The following is a 19818-nucleotide window of genomic DNA, read 5'->3' as shown; positions in this document are numbered from 1 at the left end:
ATTGTGGGAATTGTAGTCTCTAGGGTGACTAACCTCGTCCAATTCCGGACTCTCGCTCCGATTCCGGGATGGTTAAACCAAGGAGCTCACCAATTAGTTGGGGCCATGTCGCTGAGGCCGTGGTCCAACCGAGAAAGCCGGTGTGAGAACTGCGCGTCGCGATTGGTCGAATCCTTGACCTCAGGGGCGGGGCAATGAGGTGGGCGGGGAGGGCCGCGACGATTGGGCGAGGCGTACGCGGCGGCGGGCGCGTATTGGCTGCCCGCTGGGGCAGGGAGGTCTGGGAAGGGGTGGAGGAAGAAGACCAGAGCAGGAAGCGCAGCGGCGAGGCGGAGGTGGCGGCGGCGGCGGCGGCGGAGGAGGAGGAGGCTGAGCTGGTGGTGGCCGAGGCGGAAGAGACAGCTCCGGGGGGTGGCAGCGGCCCTTGGGAGCAGGATGCGGGTCCGGTTCGGGCTGACGCTGCTGCTCTGGGCAGTGCTGCTGGGCTCGGCCTTGGCGTCCTCGGGTCAGTATCCGCCCCCTTCGGACTGGAGGCCGGGAGCCACCGCCCCCCGCTCCGGCCTCCTTCCCGGGGCAGGGCCGTGGGGGCTCCAGCCTCTCCCTGGCTTGTCACTCACGGTCCTCTCTTGGGTTTGGGATGCCCGGGGCCAGAGTGGCTGTTGAGGAGATCTTGCGAGGGGAGGAAGAGAAGGGTGCCCCCCGACCCACTGCCCACGCCTCTCCTCACTTGACAAACTTGCACGACTCCTTAGGAAGGAGAACGGAGTCGATGGGCATGAACCCCGACAGCTTAGAGACCCACGACTGCCACGGAGATACTGTGTTCCGTCGTTTTAGAAACTTCGCACAATCTGAGCTTGTCCCCTCGGCAGAGCCGGGTCCATCAAAAAAGCAGGATGTTGACAGTGGTTGGTTGGGTTTGCATGGCACCTCAGATGATCCTGTCTCTTTGTTTATTTAAAAAAAAAAAAAAAGCGAACGAAGGCTTTTGATGTGATCATGCCTATTCTGGTACCCCTTTTAAAGAAATAATTCCTGAGAAAGTGGTATTTTTGTGTTGTTTTTTTTTTTTTAACTGTGTCACAGGGTTTCTGAGCTGCCCCATGTTTGCTGACGGTCATTTTTCAAGAAAAGAAAGAACTGGGTGTTTTTTTTTTTCATTAGTGTAAAATGGATAACCTCTAGATTTAATTTTTTTTTTTACATAAATAGATTCAAGTGCCTTTGAATTGTTTTCCCAATTAGCTGATTTATACCCTGACTGTGGAAATTATCGTTTCCCTTCTTTAATAGCTTAATCTGCCAACATCTGAAAATGTCAGTTTTGAGAGTGTTGGTAAAGGAGCACTTAGTGTTTCTAAGTGTTGGTAAAGAAAGAATTAGTACAGTAAAGCTTTTGAATTTTAATTGGTTTCAGTTAACAAAACAGCTGTTCTGTGGCTTTAAATTTTTTTGGAACAAGGCAGGGTATAAATGTCAACGCTTTTTTTTTTTTTTTTTTTCCCAACAGAAAATTTCCCAGATGGTTATTTGAATCCTCAAATTATCTGTCCTAGTTGTAAGTCAGTGCTGTAACGTCATTCTGCTTCTAAAATAAGAGATCTAAACCTAAAATTCTATCCATAATGTGGTGTAAGACACCATTTCAAAAGCAACAAGCATATGCCAGTTACTTTACTGCCAACATCATGCTTTAAAGTCTGCTCCCGCCTCCCCTGTTCTTGTTGATTTGTGTTCATGACCAAATCTTTAAAACTCTGTGTAACTCCTGAAGCACTGCTAGTAGTTATCCGATCAAAGGAAGTTTGTGATCAGTGCTGTAGAGTCCCTGTGATCCAGGAACCACCTGCATCATAATTCGTCTTATGTGTTTGTTAAAAATGCAGTTTTAGGTCTTGAACGGGTTAGGGCATCTGTTGTTTAACAAGCTCCACAAGTGATTCTTCACACTAAAGTGTAAGAACTACTAAAGAACACAATTGATATCCCTCCAATTCAGTTTGCAGAATTTAAAGAAAAGGCATATAAACATTTTCCTGCATTTTCTTTTGACCTGATTTCACATATCCAAAGTGTCATGTCAGTGGAGATGATGATTGAAGAAGTCTTTTCATCAACAGTTGGGATTCCCGGTAGATTATAATAGAAGACTGTTAATAATAAATTGTTAAATCTTTGGGTTGTGTTGATATAAGCAAAAGACTAGGTTCACAAAACATCTGCTCTGATTTCTATCATGGTTAAACTGCCAAAACATTTCTATGGTAGAGGCTAAAGCCTTGCTTAACCCGAACTAGATCAATGTAGATGTGCATGCTGACATGAAGAGCAGATGATAGCACACTTAAGTGAGATAGTTTTATAAATGGAGTACATGGACTTTCAGTTGGCTTTTTTATTCGTTAAATTGCTTATTTACAAAGTGTTGGCCTCATTTTTAGCTTAAAAAGTTTTGCTTCGTTCACAATTTAGTGTTGACTTAAAATGTTTGACTGTTAGTAGCTACCCGGGGCGAGTCGCATTTTTTGCCAGGTAGAATTTGATCACCCAGCTGAAGGAATCTTGGTCCTGTCGTTGTTAGTAGCTGTTACCTACTTACCTTGAAGCCGTGTAAAAATTTCGTACTTTTTTAAGAAACATTTTCTTTTCCTTCGGAATAAATAAATTTAAAGGAGGAGATTTAAAAGATATTTCTCCTTTGTTTTCTCCAGGTTATAGTGAAACATGCTTTAACTTCTCACATGTTTTCGTGTTTTTGACAGGAAGTGGCTTATTGGTTAAAATGATTTACTGTTCATTTCTGTTTTTTTTTTTAATGCCAAATAATATTATGGAGTCTTGTGAATATGGTCCAACGCTAGGTATTTCAGGTAATAGTTACACCATATATTTCAGATTGCAAAATATGTTTCCTTTCACTCTTCTTTTGTTCCTTAAAACTTTATTGAGAGTCAACAGGGCAGGTGATATTCTTCCCTTTGACGCTTGAGGATAAGAAGGCTGAGCAAGCTTGCCATATTGAACCACGTGTGTAACATTGACATGCCATGAAGCCAGGTTTTGAGCCTAATTGTCCAGGCCTTGGATTTGGAGTAGTTAAGAATCAGCAGTATCCTAGGATCTGCACAGATTTCAGTGGCAAATCTGAAAACAGGCTGTCTGGTCTCTTTTCACTAAACTTTCCAGACTTTCTGTGTTTAAAAGTGTATCCGTCTCTGTTTAATCTACATGACAAGTTAGAAGATGAATTTGTAGTGACCACTTTCCCTTGAAAGATGATCCTTGATATTTTGCAGTTGTGTTGACTAATATTATAAAACTGAAAATTGGTCTTTTTCAAAGCAAGGGGTATGATTACCAGAGTAATGTAAACCATGATATTTGGATACAGTACTGTTTAGTGAGAAGTCCTTAACTCTTCACTGTATCCTTTTTACATTTTTCTTCTTGCTTGATAATGTAATCTGATCAAAGCACTACTGTATTCTTTTTATTTATACATAACTTCAGTATTTTTCATCCTTACCTGACTGTCTATCATAAGTTTCTAGGTTATGAGAAACTTACTTAAAAAGTATTATGTGAATGGACATATCAGTTTGAAAAAGAAAATAGCTGATGCTTTCAGATTACCATCTGGAGTAGGCTTTCCCAGTTTAGTAATTGAGAATTTTTTTAATTTGCCAGTAACCTGAATATATATTCCTGGTTTGTTAAAAGACAAAAGAAGGAGAGGCATGATGCAATTCGTATGAAATAACCCTGATGTCACAAGTTCCCATATCTCTGGGAGCTCAAAAACATATCCTGCTACTCTGATGCCTAACAGCTTGTAGTGTCTCAAATGTACATTTTTTATAATTTATTTATAGGCATCTATATTATTTACCTATTAGCTACATACGTGACCTGTTGTGGCAGGGTACTCAGCTGGGTGGTTAATGATTTTAGAGTTCTGACTAATAGCAAGTTTCAGAATTTGGGTGTATACCCTATACATTTCACATTTAATGTCTGCCCTTGATATATTAACTAGTTAATGTTTATGACTAATTAGATACATTCACATATACAATGTAGTTGTGTATTAGAGGTGAATTTTTTTCCTTTATGCAAAGATTTGCTGAGAATGGACTTTGAACCATATGTTAGAACTTGGGCTTTGGGTAATACTTGTGAAGAAGTGAGCCTGAAGAGTGACTGTTTATTAATTGACATCACTGCCTATAAACCTAAATGTTATAGGCCCTATGGGACTGATATATGTTGTACTCTTCTTTTCCCCACCCACCAGAAAAAAATATTTGGAAGGTAATCTAAAAGTAGTGAATGTGAAAATAACTATCATTTTTCTTTGAATTCATAGCACTTTTATATGTGGCAGAACCTCACCAGTAGACCGATTTCTGTCAAAGGAAACAAAACCTGAAATAGAGTTGAGTATTTGGTACATAATGAGTTGGTTATACTTCTTAAAAGTTTAGTTCAGTGCTTTGCTAACACAAACTCCAAAACATGTTTTTGCTGTACTTTGAAGAGTTACAAGTTACCAATAATAGTTAGGTATAATCATATGAAGTAAAGGTAAATGGCAACCATAACACCACATTTTCTAGTAAAAATCACATAGTTTATAACATTTTTGCCTGTGGTTAATTTCTCACATAACTTAAGGAGCTGGCAATACTGAAGTGAGTAAGAAGGAAATTTAACATTTTTGCCTATGGTTAATTTCTCACATAACTTAAGGAGCTGGCAATACTGAAGTGAGTAAGAAGGAAATTTAAAGATATCTGACACTTGTTTTTTTAACTGGCATACAAAGATCAAATATTTGCGAATGGCCAGTTGGGTTGCTGAATGTGTTTATATAAGGCAGTAAAAAGAATAACAGGCAGCTAGAATAGAAGTAACAACAGAGAAATCCAGAGAGAATAACAGAAGTAATCTTAATGTAATCTGACAAAGCCAAAACAGCTAATATAAATTTGGAAGAAAGATACAAGTAGTGATTGGATTTATTGGTAATGTGATATAGGCTATTGATTTCCTAATAAGTAGATCTCACGTGAGTGGATACATGATAGTGTGATGTTCTCAGTTCACATATCTGGTTATATCTTCAGTGAAGTCAAACACAAATCCTAACAATCTTTGGCAACTCTGCTAATCATTCTTAATGTCCATCTTTAGTAGTCTTAGTGAATAATAAAATGCTAGTTATCACTACAATAAGCTACAGTAACTCCAGATTCTGAGCAGAGGAAAAGAAGGAGTGGAATCCCAAACCACACAATTAGGACTCTATTTTCTAAATTTAGTAACTCATTCTCAGTAGTGGACTAACTGTATACAGAAGAACTGGATGGTATCTGAAGAAATATCTGGTTTTGGTGGTGATGTTCTCGGTCTTCCTGTCTAACAGATGAAGCTACTGTCCTTCCTGGATAAAGAGGAAGAAATACCCCCAACACCCCTTTTTCCTTTCACTTAGTTTTTTCTGAACAGTTGTTGCATACAACAAATTTTTAGATAATTCTAGATTATCTAGTGTCTGATCATTATTTATTATACTTATCAACTGCCTTCACTTAATAATACCTGTGATTACCAAACAAGAAAGACAACTAAATTGTCTTAAAATTTCTTTACAGATGAAGAAGGCAACCAGGATGAATCCATAGATTCCAAGGTGTGTACTCAGATTTGCATTGACCAGTGTTTGATGCCCAATTTAAAAGCATGAATTATGTATCTTAGAAAGGATATGAAATCTGCATCTTTTGAGCAACAGGATTGGATTTCAAAAAGAAAAAGATAGCTAGCATCAGTACTAATTCTTCTGGGGGCTGGAGGGTGGTGGGATGGAAATCACTGACCTGTTGGAATGTTCAGTCACTCAGTCACATCTGACTCTTTGTGACCCCCATGGACAGTAGTTTGCCAGGCTCATCTGTCCATGGAATTTTCTAGCCAGAATACTGGAGGGGGTTGTCATTTCCTCCTCCAGAGGATCTTCCCGACCCTGGGATCAAACCCGCATCTCCTGCGGCTTCTGCATTGGCACGTGGATTCTTTACCACTGAGCCACCTGGGAAGCCCCTAGAGAATAATAAATATTTCTATTAAGAGTGTTGGTTACCAGGTTTAATTTCAACTTAAATGTGGTGTGTGTGTCTGTGCGTTGAAGAGCCTTAAGGCAGTTACATTTTACTGCCTAATGAGAGATTGATTTTATTCTTTTTTTTCAGTTTTTTAATTCGAAGATTTAATCTCTGTCATTGTTTCCACTTATATAAGTTCTTTAAAAACAAAATCTATTAATGCACTTAAATTGATTGGTTGAATAAATGAGGTTGATGATTGCCTATTCAAAGAGACCAATCACTTATGATCCCTGATCTCTAGACTAGGAGGAATGGTAAGAAGCAGGAAGCTGCAGTACAGGGCTGTCATGCGGGGAAGTATGAGATACACTGGCAGCAAGGAGGGGAAGACCATAACCAAGCCTTAGGGGATTTAAGGAAGGCTTCTTGGGGGGAAGTAACATCCAAGTTGAAATCCGTACAATCAGGTTTAGGCAGGTGATGAGGGCACGTGATAGGCAGATAGCAGAGTCTGTAGAGGCAAGCAAGTAGGACACGTTCAAGGAGCTGAAGGAGCTGTGTCTGAATTAGTGAAAGTAATGGTCAGATTAGATTGGAGGGAGTCTTATTACTATTGGTAACTAAAAATACTTCATATTCTCAGACTTCTGTGCCGTCAGATGAGTCGGTAGAGAACCACAGCCCAGCAGGCAGAGTAATCGCTGGTCAGATATTCCTTGATTCAGAAGAATCTGAATTGGAATCACCTCCTCAAGAAGAGGAAGACAACCTCAGAAGCCAAGAAGGGGAAAGCATCGCAGAAGAAATCAGCTTTCTAGAATCTCCAAACCCAGAAAACAAGGACTATGAAGAGCCGACGAAAGTACGGACACCAGGTAGTCTGGACGTTTTGTTTGCTTTTGTCTGATTTAGCGAGGAGGCAGCTGGAATTTTAAAGCTAGCGTAGAAGGTACAGAAGTCCTGTTTTACTGATTGTTCATCACATATAATGTGTAGAGTATAATTTTACAGAGTGTGTTACATAAGCTGAATTTGATCGTCAGTATTGCTGTTGTGTTATATTAATGTTCAGGAGTCTGGTATGTAATAATGCATCAGAGCGGCACACAGAATAGGAACTCAGACAGGGAGGGTTGTCTTAAGTGCTGCTTTGGTTACTTTCAGAACTGTTAGGATTTTCACTGCAGTAATCTTTTCAGTCATCCTGGATAATTTGATTTAGGTGTTTATCCCTCTCCAGTTGAAGCCTACATAAAGACTTTAATCCAATTCTAATTTTCACTTTCTTGACACTGTAATTTTTAAATTTACGACTTGCTCTTTCTCACAATACAGTGTGCTAAATTCCTGTTCTTCTAAAAATTAATTATTAATGTGTCTTTGCTGCCCTGTCCCACCACCCTTCTGTCATTTATCATTTCAAAGATCACCACCATTCCCGCTTATTCTGTTAGTAGGCAGTCTCGAGAACTGATCCAGATTTGACCTTTTAAAAATATAATTTATTGCAAATATACAAAAAGAGAAACCACTGTTTAAAAATTAAAAGTACCTTAATCCCATCAATTAGAAGTAACAGCTGTTAACATAATGGAGACTCTTTCAGGCTTTTTTCTAGATGTTTGGTTTTAAGAAGACTAAATTGGTTCAGAATGTATATACTGTTTGACAGCCTGCATTTGCACATAACAGTTAATCTTGAACATTTCCCCATATTATTTAATATTCTTTTACAATTTGATGGTTAATGCCTATAAATATTTTTTCATGTAAATGTACCATAACAGTATTTTTTTAATGTATCTTTGGAAGTTGCCTTAGAGTTAGTTGTTAAAAGTAAACCTTGAAAGTAAAATATAAAATTTTAAGACATTTTTGTCAAATTGCTAAGTTCTGCAGAAAAATAAGTCTCTTTATTTCCTTTGAAACCACTCCTTTTCCTGTCCCTCAGTCAGATGTGTATTACCATTTTTAAGTTTTTGCCAAATATTTATTTTCATGCCTTTTTTTTATCCGGGAGACTTCCAAACAAGTGCAGAAGTAGAGAGCGTAATGACCCCGGTGTGCCCACCGTCGCCCGGCTTCAGCCGCCATCGGTGCCCTTGTACTTGCTTCATCTTTGCTACTCCATACGCACTTGCTCTTTTTTCCTCCTGGAGTATTAAGCAAATTCCACGTTGTTTTACCTGTGTAAACATCTCTAAAAGTAAGAATTTTTTTGTTCAATGAAACAAAAAATGCAGGTATTAAAACACTCACAAGGTTAGCTATTGTTCCCATTCCTATCACCCAGTACCCAGATTCTGTTCTGTTTTCCCAGTCGTTTCCAGTGTCTTCTTGGAATTGGTTTCTTTCAGTCAGTATCCACACTGAGATATTAGGTTTCTCTTACTCTGTAACAATCCTCCCTCCCTGTTTTCAGGTGCTATTTTATTTGTTAAAGAAAGAATGTCCTTTGTACTCCAGGACTTCCCACATTCTAGATCTAGTGGGTCATATTCTTGTAACGTAATTGAACTTGTTCCACTATCTGCTGTCTAGTCTGTGAACTAGAAGTTCAGTCCAAAGGCTTGGGTAGATTTTGTCTTTTTTTGGTGTGATTTAATATATGTTTATATTATGAAATGACTACCACAAATTTAATTAACATCCATTACCACACAGTTACAATTCTTTTTCTTGTGAAGAAAACTTTCAAGATCTACTCTCAGCAACTTACAGATATACAATATTGTTAACTATACTCAATGTGTTTTATATTATATCCTTGAAGTCAGTTTTTTAATTTATTATTTTTTATCTAGAATCTTTTTTATTTTTTAAATTATGAAAGTATGATTACATATTTACAGGAGACTTAGAAAATACAGAACAAAGTTACGTATAGTTCCACAATTTTTTCAGTAGATAAATTGAGAATTTTTAGTTGAAATTTCAATATAAAACTCAAAAAATACCAATAAATATACAGAAAAGTAGATGGATATTATAGACCTGAAAAGTGCCATGAACCAATTCAACATAATTAAGATTTTTATAATTTCACACAACAGTAGGATACAAATTCTATTCAAGTTCCCGTATACTATAAACTAGGAGACACTGGAACATATCCAGGGACATAAAACACAGTGCAAAAATTTCATGGTCTAAAGGTATTGCAATCATATGGAGTCTGTTCTCTTGTCACTGTGAAACTGTTTTTTAATTGATAATATTCATAGACAGTGTTGTATACTTCCCATTGCATTACCTGGGAGGTATGTAGTATTTGTCCCACTTCTAGGGATTGGTCAGTACGGTTGGGCGTTGTCAGCCTGATCTAGCCATTGGAAAGTTCCTCACTGACCTTTCGCCCAGAAGTTTTGAGAACCATTTCATTCTTTGTATGGATCCATCTTTTTCAGTGGGAGTTGCAAAATATGACTTTCTAACTTATTCCTTGTGCATTTGTTATCTGGGATTCTTTCATAAAGAAGAACTCTTCTCATCAACTATTTGGTTACCCAGAAATACAGTCCATATAGTAGGATAAAATGCTTGATTCTTTCCCCTGAAATATTTTCAAATAATGATTTGGTACCCTACCAACCTGCAAAAGAGACCTGTGAATATGTTTTCATTTCTGTTTGTTTTGCTTTGCTTTTGAGCATCATTAGAAATCCATGGGTTTTATATATCTGTGCATTACTCTTTTGTAATCATTCTTTTTTGTTGTTTACATTTTTCCATTTTTGGCTGTTGAGAGTCCCTTTAAGTTTATTCCTTTGTGCTTTTTTGACTAATTGTAGATAACTTTTAAACTTTCTTTTTTTTCTTTTTAGGCGGGACAAGATGTCCCAAATTCATCTTATATGTTTCCTGACCTAAAAATGAATCTCAGCCCTCCTTTTAGTGGGAAATTGTATTTATTTTGGAGAGTATAATCTAGACACCAAGGATATGCATTGCAGCTGCGTTATCATTACTAATAGACTTTTTTTTTGGTCAAAGAGTTAGGAAATATAACATTCATATTGATTTTTTTCCAGTTCAGATTGAATATTACAGGTGAGATAACAAAGGGTCAGACTGACAAATTGATTTCACAAGAATCCAAGATCCTACCTAATGTCCAACTTGACTAATGTGTTCAAAGATCTAACTGTCACAAGACACAGGTCACAGGTCTGAGGCCGCCAGAGCCGCTCCCAGGTCCTGTCTTGCCGCATTTAAGATGCGCCCTGGCTGACTTTAACACACGATTTTAACTTAGGACAGCTTTGACCGATGCATGTGGAGTGTCAGCCCCACAATAGGGAGCTATTTCAGTTATCAAAAGTCTCCAGGGTATTCCCTGATAATTGCATGACTTGCGTGGTGTTTTCTAGGAAGTCATGCCTGGTAAATACTGATATCCTGGGTGCACAGTGAGCAGTCTGCATAAACCAGCTCCAGCCAGCTAAAGCAGTGCACAAGTAGGGACTCTCCCGGTGGTAACCGGAAGGCCTCTTGGCGTGTTTCTTAGATGGTTTGATCCCACCCCTCTGTCTCTCTGTTTCTCTGACAGTGAAAGGAGAGAATGGATTTCAGGGCTGCCGCTAGTCCTTTCTACCCGTCAGGATCTTTGCTTCTTTGTTTTTATGTTGGGGTCTCTTTGCCCTGGTGCTGGTACCTAACAACATGGATGTTACCTTACTTCAGTCAGACAAACAAACAAAGGATATATCATTTCAAAATAACAATGGCAACCATACCACTAACAGTAAGATCGCTGAATGTAGCTTTAAGATTTCGTTGAGGTTCTTTTTGTTCTTAGTGTATATTTTACTAGTGATTTGTAGCATGATGTGTTTTAAAAATCACTTCAGTAATGCTGTGTGTGGTCATAGCAGGAACTTTTTAAACATTTAGATTGTTCAGTTTTTCAGTAATTGTTTTTTTCTTTTCATTCGTTTTCATGTGTTCTCAGTACGTGAGAGGACTTACGTATGTACGTGAAACATGCGTTGTGTCTGCATGACTTGGTGTGTGCAGTCACAGTTGCGTTAGAACTGGGTTATATGACAGCTAACTTCTAGACTTGCTTCCTCTGTCAGCCTCTCGTCCGTGTCTCTGCCATACTGATCTTCCTAAAACCCAAATGTGATCCTGTCACTTCCCTGTCTACAACTCCCATTAGCTCCCATTCACCTGTGAAATGAAGTCCTTGCTCCCCAGGGTGACTGACATAGCCTCTCTGTGCGCATGGCCGCCACCTTCCGTGGCTTCATCTCCCGAACCTTCCCCTCCATATGCCTTTTTCCAAGGAGACTAAACCCATCATCCTTCTTCAGAGGCTTGTGCCTCTGGGCCTTTGTACAAACTCGCCCCACCGCTTGGGATACCTTGCTCACCTCCTCACCCAGATCCATGTGTCACATTTCTGCTCATCTTGAAAGCCAGACTTAGGCTTCTCTTTTCCAAAGCAGTTCCTGAGGTAGCTAAGAGTCTCTTGTGTGAAAGGAATTCCTATCCAGTGCCCCTGTTTGCACCCTTTCCCCGGAGGCTAGTTATCTAACAGCAGCCAGACTGGTCCTCCTTCCTGTTCACAAGCCGCCAGTGGCTTCCCGCCACGTTGAGAATGAAATCCAAACAAGGCTTTAAATGATCAAGCCCCTCCTGTCTGACCTCATCTCTGTCACTCATGTGACTCCAGTCACACTCGCCTTCTGCTGCATGTTGAACCTTTCACACTTAATTCCCAGCTGTCAGGAGTCCCTAAGACTACACCCCTGGGCTCGATGATTCTCTCGAGAGACTCAGCAGGACTCAGCATATAGTCATATCTTCAGCTGTGATTTATTACAGAAAAAGAATACAAAGCAAAATCAGCAAAGGGAATGGTGCACAGAGTGAGTCTGGGGAAGCCAGACACAGGTTGCAGGGGTCCTCCCCCAGGGGAGTCACATGGGACGTGGTTAATTCCCTGGCAAGAAGTTGTGACCACATGTGTGAAGTGTCAGGGAAGCCCGTTAGAGGCTCAGAACCCGGAGTTTCTGTGGGGTCTGGTCACATAAGTGCTCCGTGCCTCGCACACAGCCAGAAGGAAAGCAGGCGTTCAGCATGAGCCATGTTGTTTATTCAGCTGGGCTGAGTCACTGGTAACTGTTAGGGTGGTGGGAACCCTTCCATGATCTTAAGTTCCCAGACACAAGCCAAGGGCCGGCCTGTTAAACAGGCCTTTTCAAGGACAGAACTTCAGGCCTGCTGCGCTCACTCTTCTCTGTGTCCCCACAGACCCCCTTGGTCACTGGCCAGGTTGTCTGTGCAGCAAAATTATTATCAGTATGACCCAGACAGCACGGATGAGGAGACCCCCCTGCAGTATTCATTTCAGCTGTGTTCTTTAACATGTCTTAGCCAACTGAGAAATCCCATTCGTCATAAAGGTCTGCCTTGGAAAGGCAGGTTAGCATCCTCCTCAAGTTTCTACATCAGCCTTTTTTACCTGACTCTAGGCATCAGTTTCCTGGCGGCCCAGTGGTTAAGAATCCACCTGCCAATGTAGGAGACACAAGTTTGATCCCTGGGAAAGATTCTGTAGAGAAGGAAATGGCAACCAGGAGTTGCCAGTATTCTTGCCTGGAAAATCCCATGGACAGAGAAGCCTGGCAGGCCACAGTCCATGGGATCGCAAAAGAGTTAGACGTGACTGGGCAACTCAGCACCACCCCCAGCATGAATTCAGGCCCAGTACAAGTCTGGCCAGGAAGTTGAAGCTGGCTTGAAAGCCTTCTAGGGCTGAGGCAGTGTCGTGATAGGGCGCACATCCAGGAGTCCATCCAGTACCAGAAGGAATTGCCAGGGAGTCCCAGGCATGCCCCAAAATCAGTTTGTGATTGCTGGGCACCCAGAGCAAGATATTAATTAGCAGTATGATGGACAGGGAGGCCTGGCGTGCTGCGGTCCAAGGGTTGCGAACAGTCGGGTACGACTGAGCGACTGAACCAGCTAATGATGCAGCTGCCCACCACAGGTATCTCGTCCTAGGGTTCCTGATCCAACCCAAGTCATTCAAGGTCAGTGCTTGGTTTCCCAGGGACTGCCAGCCAGTCCCCTAGAGTTTTGTTGTCTGTGACGACAATGGGTCCACCTCACGAGTGTGGTCGACATCGGAGGTCTTCTGCCTGGAAAGTACAGCGCCTGGGTCAGCCCCTCTGCCGCTCAGCAGCCCTGCCAGGTGTAATCGTAGGCTCCGAGTCTGAATTCACAGCGCTCTCAACAGGCTTGTAGAGGGGCCCAGGGGGTGTTCCTTCATGAAGAGGAAGACACTTCCAAAACAGCTTCGAAAAACAAGGATCATAACCCCTCCCCGCCCCCCGTGCCTCTCTGGGTGCAGGGCCTCTGCTCGCTTTCCTTGGCGGTTACAAAATCCGTGCTTCCATTCGGCAGTCATCATTCTATGTTTCCCGGCCATCCCCTGCTCTCATCCTGACCTGCCGTCTGGAGGGGCTGTGGGAAAGAGGTGGCACAACATCTTCATAGGAAAACCCTTTTAAGGACTTCCCTGGGGGTCCAGTGGTTAAGACACCACCCTTCCATCACAGGGGACTTGGGTTCGATCCCTGGTCGGGGAAGATCCTACATGCCACACGGCGTTACAAAAAAAAAACCTCCTTTATACAGCCGAACCAGAAAAATACCACGTGCACGGATTGGTCAGGACCAAACTCCTGAATTTCCTAAAAAATAAAAATGGTTTTATATAACCACCCACCCCTTTCACCCCGTGAACATCACTTCCCCAGTGACCAGCCTAGAAAAGACCAGTCCCTTTCTGAGGACAGCTGCATTGGCTGATCAGATTGCACTAAGGCGTGTGCCGCAGCTGGAAAGAGTGAGGGAGGCAAAGTCAGACATCAGTCCGTCGTCTCAAACAGCCCAGGGAGTTGACCTTTGCTAGACATGCTCCAGAGGGGGTCGGAGTTGACTCAGCCAGTCCAGAGTGATCGGAAGTCACTGTTGGTGTAATGTCCCTTTTCCCCAGTTGCAGCTTGCAGCTCTAGCCACAAGTTAAGAATGTAAGTCAGGCTCTGTATTGGAACCATACAAGCTCTATCTGCAGCTTGATTTTGGACGGTCCCATCAAAGATCAAGTCCTTTCCTGTGGGCTTTTGTAGCAGACCCAGACAGTCCAGCCGAGCAGCCGTGATGCACCGCAGAGAGGCGGCCTGATGCTCAGAGGTCAGAGGGCCTGAGCTCTTTACAAGCCAGCCACGCCAGCTTTCAGTTCAGCTCCCGGCTCCCACTGAGGCTGGAAGCTTATACCAGATGTGTGGGGCCTTAGCTTAGAATCAAGTCCAGGCAGTTAGGATCTGTGAATTCAGGAGTTTTAAAAAAAAGGCAGAGGCTTTTCTTTGGCAGCAAAACCTAGATGCTGTAGACCACAGAGGTTTTGGTTTTGTCCCTAAGTCCAAATCGACCCCACTCACAGATACACACATCAGCCTTCAAGGGACAGACCTCCACTCTCACCAGCTCCCATCAGCCAACTGAAACCTGCTTTTCAGAACTCCTAAAGGACATCTCCATCTGTAGAGCACCTTTCTTTTCTTTTTGTCTCCCTTTTCCCAGAGGCTCCAATAAGCAAAAACCCCTATCTTCCATTAGCAGAACTCATCAGTTACGGAAGCTGTTTCAGTTTCCAACATGCAGAGTTTCAATTCCAACCTGTCAACTGGCGGCAGAAAGCAAGGAAGTTGTGTCCCACTAACACATTTCTTCTTTGCAGCTTGCCTCAACCAGGATGACTCCTCTGGCATGTATGCAGTTACAAGCATTTAGCATTTTATATCCATTTTTACCATACATCCAGATGTCATGGCCACAAATCTAAAGTTACCAAAAAAATTTCTGTTCCCCCTCCCCCATTGCAAATTTATGTAAACTCCTAGCAGTAAAGTCAGCGTTTGCAGTATGACATCGCCTGAGAAACTGCCATCCCTGGGGTCCCTGGGGCCACCTCCCTCCGCCCGCTCCCACCCCCCGCCCCCACCCCCACCTTTTCTCCCTAGTTTATCTGAAGTGTAGTTCTAGCCCTGGGATCTGATTTCAACCCCACCCCCTCTCCTCCTGGAGAAGAGAGCAATGCAAACTTTTAACATTTTGGCCTCCATTTTGACATATTCACCTCTGGGATTTAGGAGGTTCCTTTCTCCTCCCTTGGAGGAGAGAGCAGACCCCAAAGACATGACTTTAGCTGGCCTGGCTGGAGGCAGATGGTGGGACCCAGCGAGCCCGCTCTCCCAGAGTTGGATTTCTCATTTCCAAATTGCACAGGTAGCTTTTACCTCTCAGAACAGATGACAGATCAGCTGTTGCTGCATACCACGGAGAATTCCATCATTACCTGGGTGCCGGAGATACCGACATACCCGGCCCCTTACCCTTCTTTTCCCAAAGTTTCACCTCGTTCAGGGAGTCAGGTTTGATTTAGGGAACCACAGTTCTTTTCTTTTTTTAACTTTTTTTTAATTGGAGTATAGCCAGTTAACAGCGTTGCCATAGTTTCAGGCGCACAGCAAAGCGACTCAGCTGTCCAGATACGTGTATCCATTCTCCCCTGAGCTAAAGAACCCCGTCTGATGCCAGCTGATACTGGGGTCCCCAGGACCACCCCTGGCTCCCATGATTTGCTGGGAGGACTCAGCATGTAGTTATACTCACAGCTATGATTTATTGTAGCAAAAGGGTGCAAGGAAAATCAGCATGGAGCGAGGTGGGGCGAGGTCCAGAGGAAACAAAGGTCCTCTCCCAGCAGAGTCACGTGACGTGAAGTGAAAGTCCCTCAGTCGTGTCTGACTCTTTGTGACCCCATGGACTATACAGTCCATGGAATTCCCTAGGCCAAGATACTGGAGTGGGTAGCCTTTCCCTTCTCCAGGGGATCTTCCCAACCCAGTGATCATACCCAGGTCTCCCGCATTGCAGGCGGATTCTTTGCCAGCTGAGCCACCAGGGAAGGTCGCACTGATTCCCCTTGCGTAGGTGACGTTTGTGTGCGGTGTCATCTGCCAGGGAAATTCAGTAGCGACCAGTGCCTGGAGTTTTTAGTGGAGACTAATCATGTAATCACCCTCTGCCTGGCATCCACCGAAATTACAGATTCCCAGAAGGAACATAGATGTTGCGCATCAACCACATTGTTTGTACAAGCAGTTTAGGCCCAGTGAGTCACTGGGGTGGCAGGAACCCCCCCCCACCACCCCATCTTAAGTTCCCAGATGCCAGCCAAGGGCCAGCCTCTCAAAGGATAACAGTCATTGTTGTGTTATCTGTTTTCTGCGTATCATCTCAGTAATAAACATTTGTTGAAAATGAATGAATAAGAGGCCACTAAGAGGGAAAATGATTTACACTGTGGTATTCCCGTTACCAAACACTCACAGTCATTATAAAAGGGACGTGTTTTGTTGGCAAATAATAGAAAATCCAACAAACCCTGGCAGGAGCAGAAGTTTGTTTGACTCACATAATCAGAACTCCATAGAGAAGGTGGTTCAGGACTCATGCCATCAAGGACTCCAGCTCCTTTCTCTCCAGTTCAGTCAATTGGCTTCATTGTCATCTCTGTCCCAAGTGATCCCATGGTAGTGGTTGGACCTCCAGGTCCCGGGTCCTTAGGAGGACGTGGTGCCTGCGTCAGAGGAGCGGGAGCCCCTTCAGAAGTCACTGCTTATCACTTGACCTGTCCATCCCTCACTCTACAGAAGTGAGTTGTTTAGTCACTAAGTTGTATCTGACTCTTTGCAACCCCAAGGGCTGGCACGCCAGGCCTCCCTATCCATCACCAACGCCTGGAGCTTGTTCAAACTCATGTCCTTTGAGTTGGTGATGCCATCCAACCATCTCATCCTCTGTTGCCCATTTCTCCTCTTGCCCTCAGTCTTTCTCAGCATCAAGATCTTTTCCAATGAGTCAGCTCTTCAAACAGGTGGCCAGAGTATTAGAACTTCAGCTTCAGCATCAGTCTCTCCAATGAATATTCAGGGTTGATCTCCTTTAGGATGGACTGGTTGGATCTCCTTGCTGTCCAAGGGACTCTCAAGAGTCTTGTCCAACACTACAGTTCAAAAGCATCAATTCTTCAGCACTCAGCCTTCTTTATGGTCTAATTCTCACATCCATACATGATTATTGGAAAAACCATAGTGGTGAGGAAGGGGTTAAGAATTATTAGCCAGTTTGCACTGGCTGCCACTGGAGGGAATGTCAGTGGTAAGTGAAAATGCCACATTGTAAATAATTCACCTAGTATGATCCTGTATTGATCAGGGTTCTTCAGAGAAGAACTGAAGGCCCTCTGCTGGCGGAATTCCTTCTTGCCCTTCTTCTATTAGGTCTTTTTTTTTTTTTTTTTTTTTTTTAGTTGGAGGCCAATCACTTCACAACATTTCAGTGGGTTTTGTCATACATTGATATGAATCAGCCATGGATTTACACGTATTCCCCGTCCCGATCCCCGCTCCCACCTCCCTCTCCACCCGATTCCCCCGAGTCCTCCCAGTGCACCAGGCTGGAGCACTTGTCTCATGCATCCCACCTGGGCTGGTGATCTGTTTCACCATAGATAGTATACATGCTGTTCTTTTGAGATATCCCACCCTCACATTCTCCCACAGAGGTCTTTAACTGATTGAACAAGGCCCACCCACATTGTGGAGGGTAATCTGCTTTACTCAGATAAATCCACTGATTTTCCGTGCCAGCCTCATCCAAAAACACCATCATGGAAACCTAGCATAGAGTTTGACCAAACATCTGAAACTCTGTGGCCCAGCCAAGTTTATACACAGAATTAACACATTGTAGGCAGACTGTTTAACCAACCATCTGAGCCACCGGGCAGCACCATTAACCATCACAGGTCCCTTGTGTAAAAGAAAGCCATTTCCCTCCAACATGTTCACACTTGAGAAATGAACCTCTTTTCTAGTAACAGTCATTACCTTTGGAGAAAAAGATAGTTTTCAGTGGTATCTAAAGTGTGATTTTTCTTTTACGTTTATATACTTTCTCATTGCTTGGATCATCTTTTTTTGCAATAAACACGCTATCCTAATAGGCAAAAAAAAAGAAGAAAAAAGAAATAACCAGCATCTTTCTCTGTTTTGAACAGCACAGGGTCTGAACTTACTAAACATGCTTAAAATTGGGTTCTGGAGTAAGAAAGTTGATTGAGTAATAGGATCTCATTTTTGCCTCATCGTCACATGCAAGAGGGTGGCAAGGAGTAAACAAACCTTAACTTAGTACTCAAACTAAACAGACTATGTATAGATGGTTAAGGAAACAGGTTGTGACCCTCAGCAGGTCTGACTTTAAAGATTTCTTTTGTCATCGTTTCTTTGTTCGATTGTCCAGCAAATTATTTGTGGAAGGAAACTCCTCTGTGAGACCATCCTGTGAAATAGCACCCCGCCAGCACGTTTGAAACTCAGAGAACCTTTACAGTCATTATTTAGTGAAACTCACTGTTCTTTTTTTTCTTTTTTTTGGCTGCATCACATCTAAGTTGCCCCACAGCTTAGTTCCCCGACCATTGAACCCACGTACCCCGCACTGGACGGTGGATTCATAACCCTTGGACCACCAGGGAAGCCCCTCGCTGTTTTTCAGTAGCAGTTTTCCTGAGCAGGTTTCACTCTGCATGCTTTCTGACAGTTCCTGTCACCTAAGTGTCTTGAAGTTTGTCCCTTTTTTCTGGGCACATGGAGCAGTGCTTGCTTGCTTTTTCTTTTTTTAAATTATTATTTTCACAGAGAGAACTGAGCTTTAATGAACTCTGACTTAATGTTCTGTTCATTCTCCATTTGACTACATTTCATTTTTCTTCTGAAAAATCATCTTAATCCTTAAAGCAGTGCCTTCCTTAGTATAGCGTGTGTATCTGTCTGTCCTCCCTTCATTAACATGTAATTTCTCAACTGTAGTTAGCAATTCTCAACCTTGGATGAAAGCAGTCTTCTTGTAGAAACTAACATAAAGTTGTTCTTTTCCTTACAAGATTAGGATACCATATTTCTCAGTCAGCAGTAAATATGCAGCCTGGACCATTTGCTTTATCTCAAGTAGGCTTGCTTTAAATCATCTGGACTTGTGTTTTGTTTGTACTACTTTTAATAGCGTGAAAGTGAAAGTCGCTCAGTTGTGTCCGACTCTTTGCGACCCCTGGCCTATACAGTCCGTGGGATTCTCTAGGCCAGAATACTGGAGTGGGTAGCCTTTCCCTTCTCCAGGGGATCTTTCCAACCCAGGGATCAAACCCAGGTCTCCCACATTGCAGGCAGATTCTTTACCAGCTGAGCCACAAGGCAAGCCCAAAAATACTGGAGTGGGTAGCCTATCCCTTCTCCAGTGGCTCTTCCCGACCCAGGAGTTGAACCAGGTCTCCCACATTGCAGGCAGAGTCTTTACCAGCTGAACTCTCAGGGAAGCACACTTTAATAGCGTAAATGCTCTAAAAAGGAGGAAATTTGCAGAGCCGGAACAGTTGCCTTTATTTGTGTGAGTCAAGAAGTTGATGTTTTTGTTTTGAATTTTAAAATAAAAATGAAAAGATATAAGTATTCCAGGGTATTTTATTCAGGACCAGCAGCAACATTCTAGCCACATTTGTTGTTTTCTCTTGTCAACCAAAGAACAACATGCAACCTACAAATTGCAAATAATACTTTATTCAGGGACCTTG

The 19818-nt window shown here is 42.6% G+C and overlaps 1 protein-coding gene across 1 annotated transcript in view; it reads left to right on the top strand.

The window, feature by feature from the left end:
- The first annotated feature begins 317 nt into the window (after nt 1-317).
- The window catches only part of SEL1L (SEL1L adaptor subunit of ERAD E3 ubiquitin ligase), a 57813-nt gene continuing 38312 nt past the window's right edge, over nt 318-19818 (top strand). Inside the window, exons 1-3 of the mRNA XM_043472702.1 lie at nt 318-505; nt 5655-5692; nt 6751-6982. Coding sequence (XP_043328637.1) covers nt 436-505; nt 5655-5692; nt 6751-6982 — 340 coding nt within the window. The 5' untranslated portion in view covers nt 318-435. The remainder of the gene's footprint in view (nt 506-5654; nt 5693-6750; nt 6983-19818) is intronic.

Source organism: Cervus canadensis, chromosome 6, assembly GCF_019320065.1.
Source record: "Cervus canadensis isolate Bull #8, Minnesota chromosome 6, ASM1932006v1, whole genome shotgun sequence".
Classification (NCBI taxonomy): domain Eukaryota; kingdom Metazoa; phylum Chordata; class Mammalia; order Artiodactyla; family Cervidae; genus Cervus; species Cervus canadensis.
Note: the sequence above shows the minus strand (reverse complement) of the source record. Positions and strands in the feature narration are given on the sequence as shown.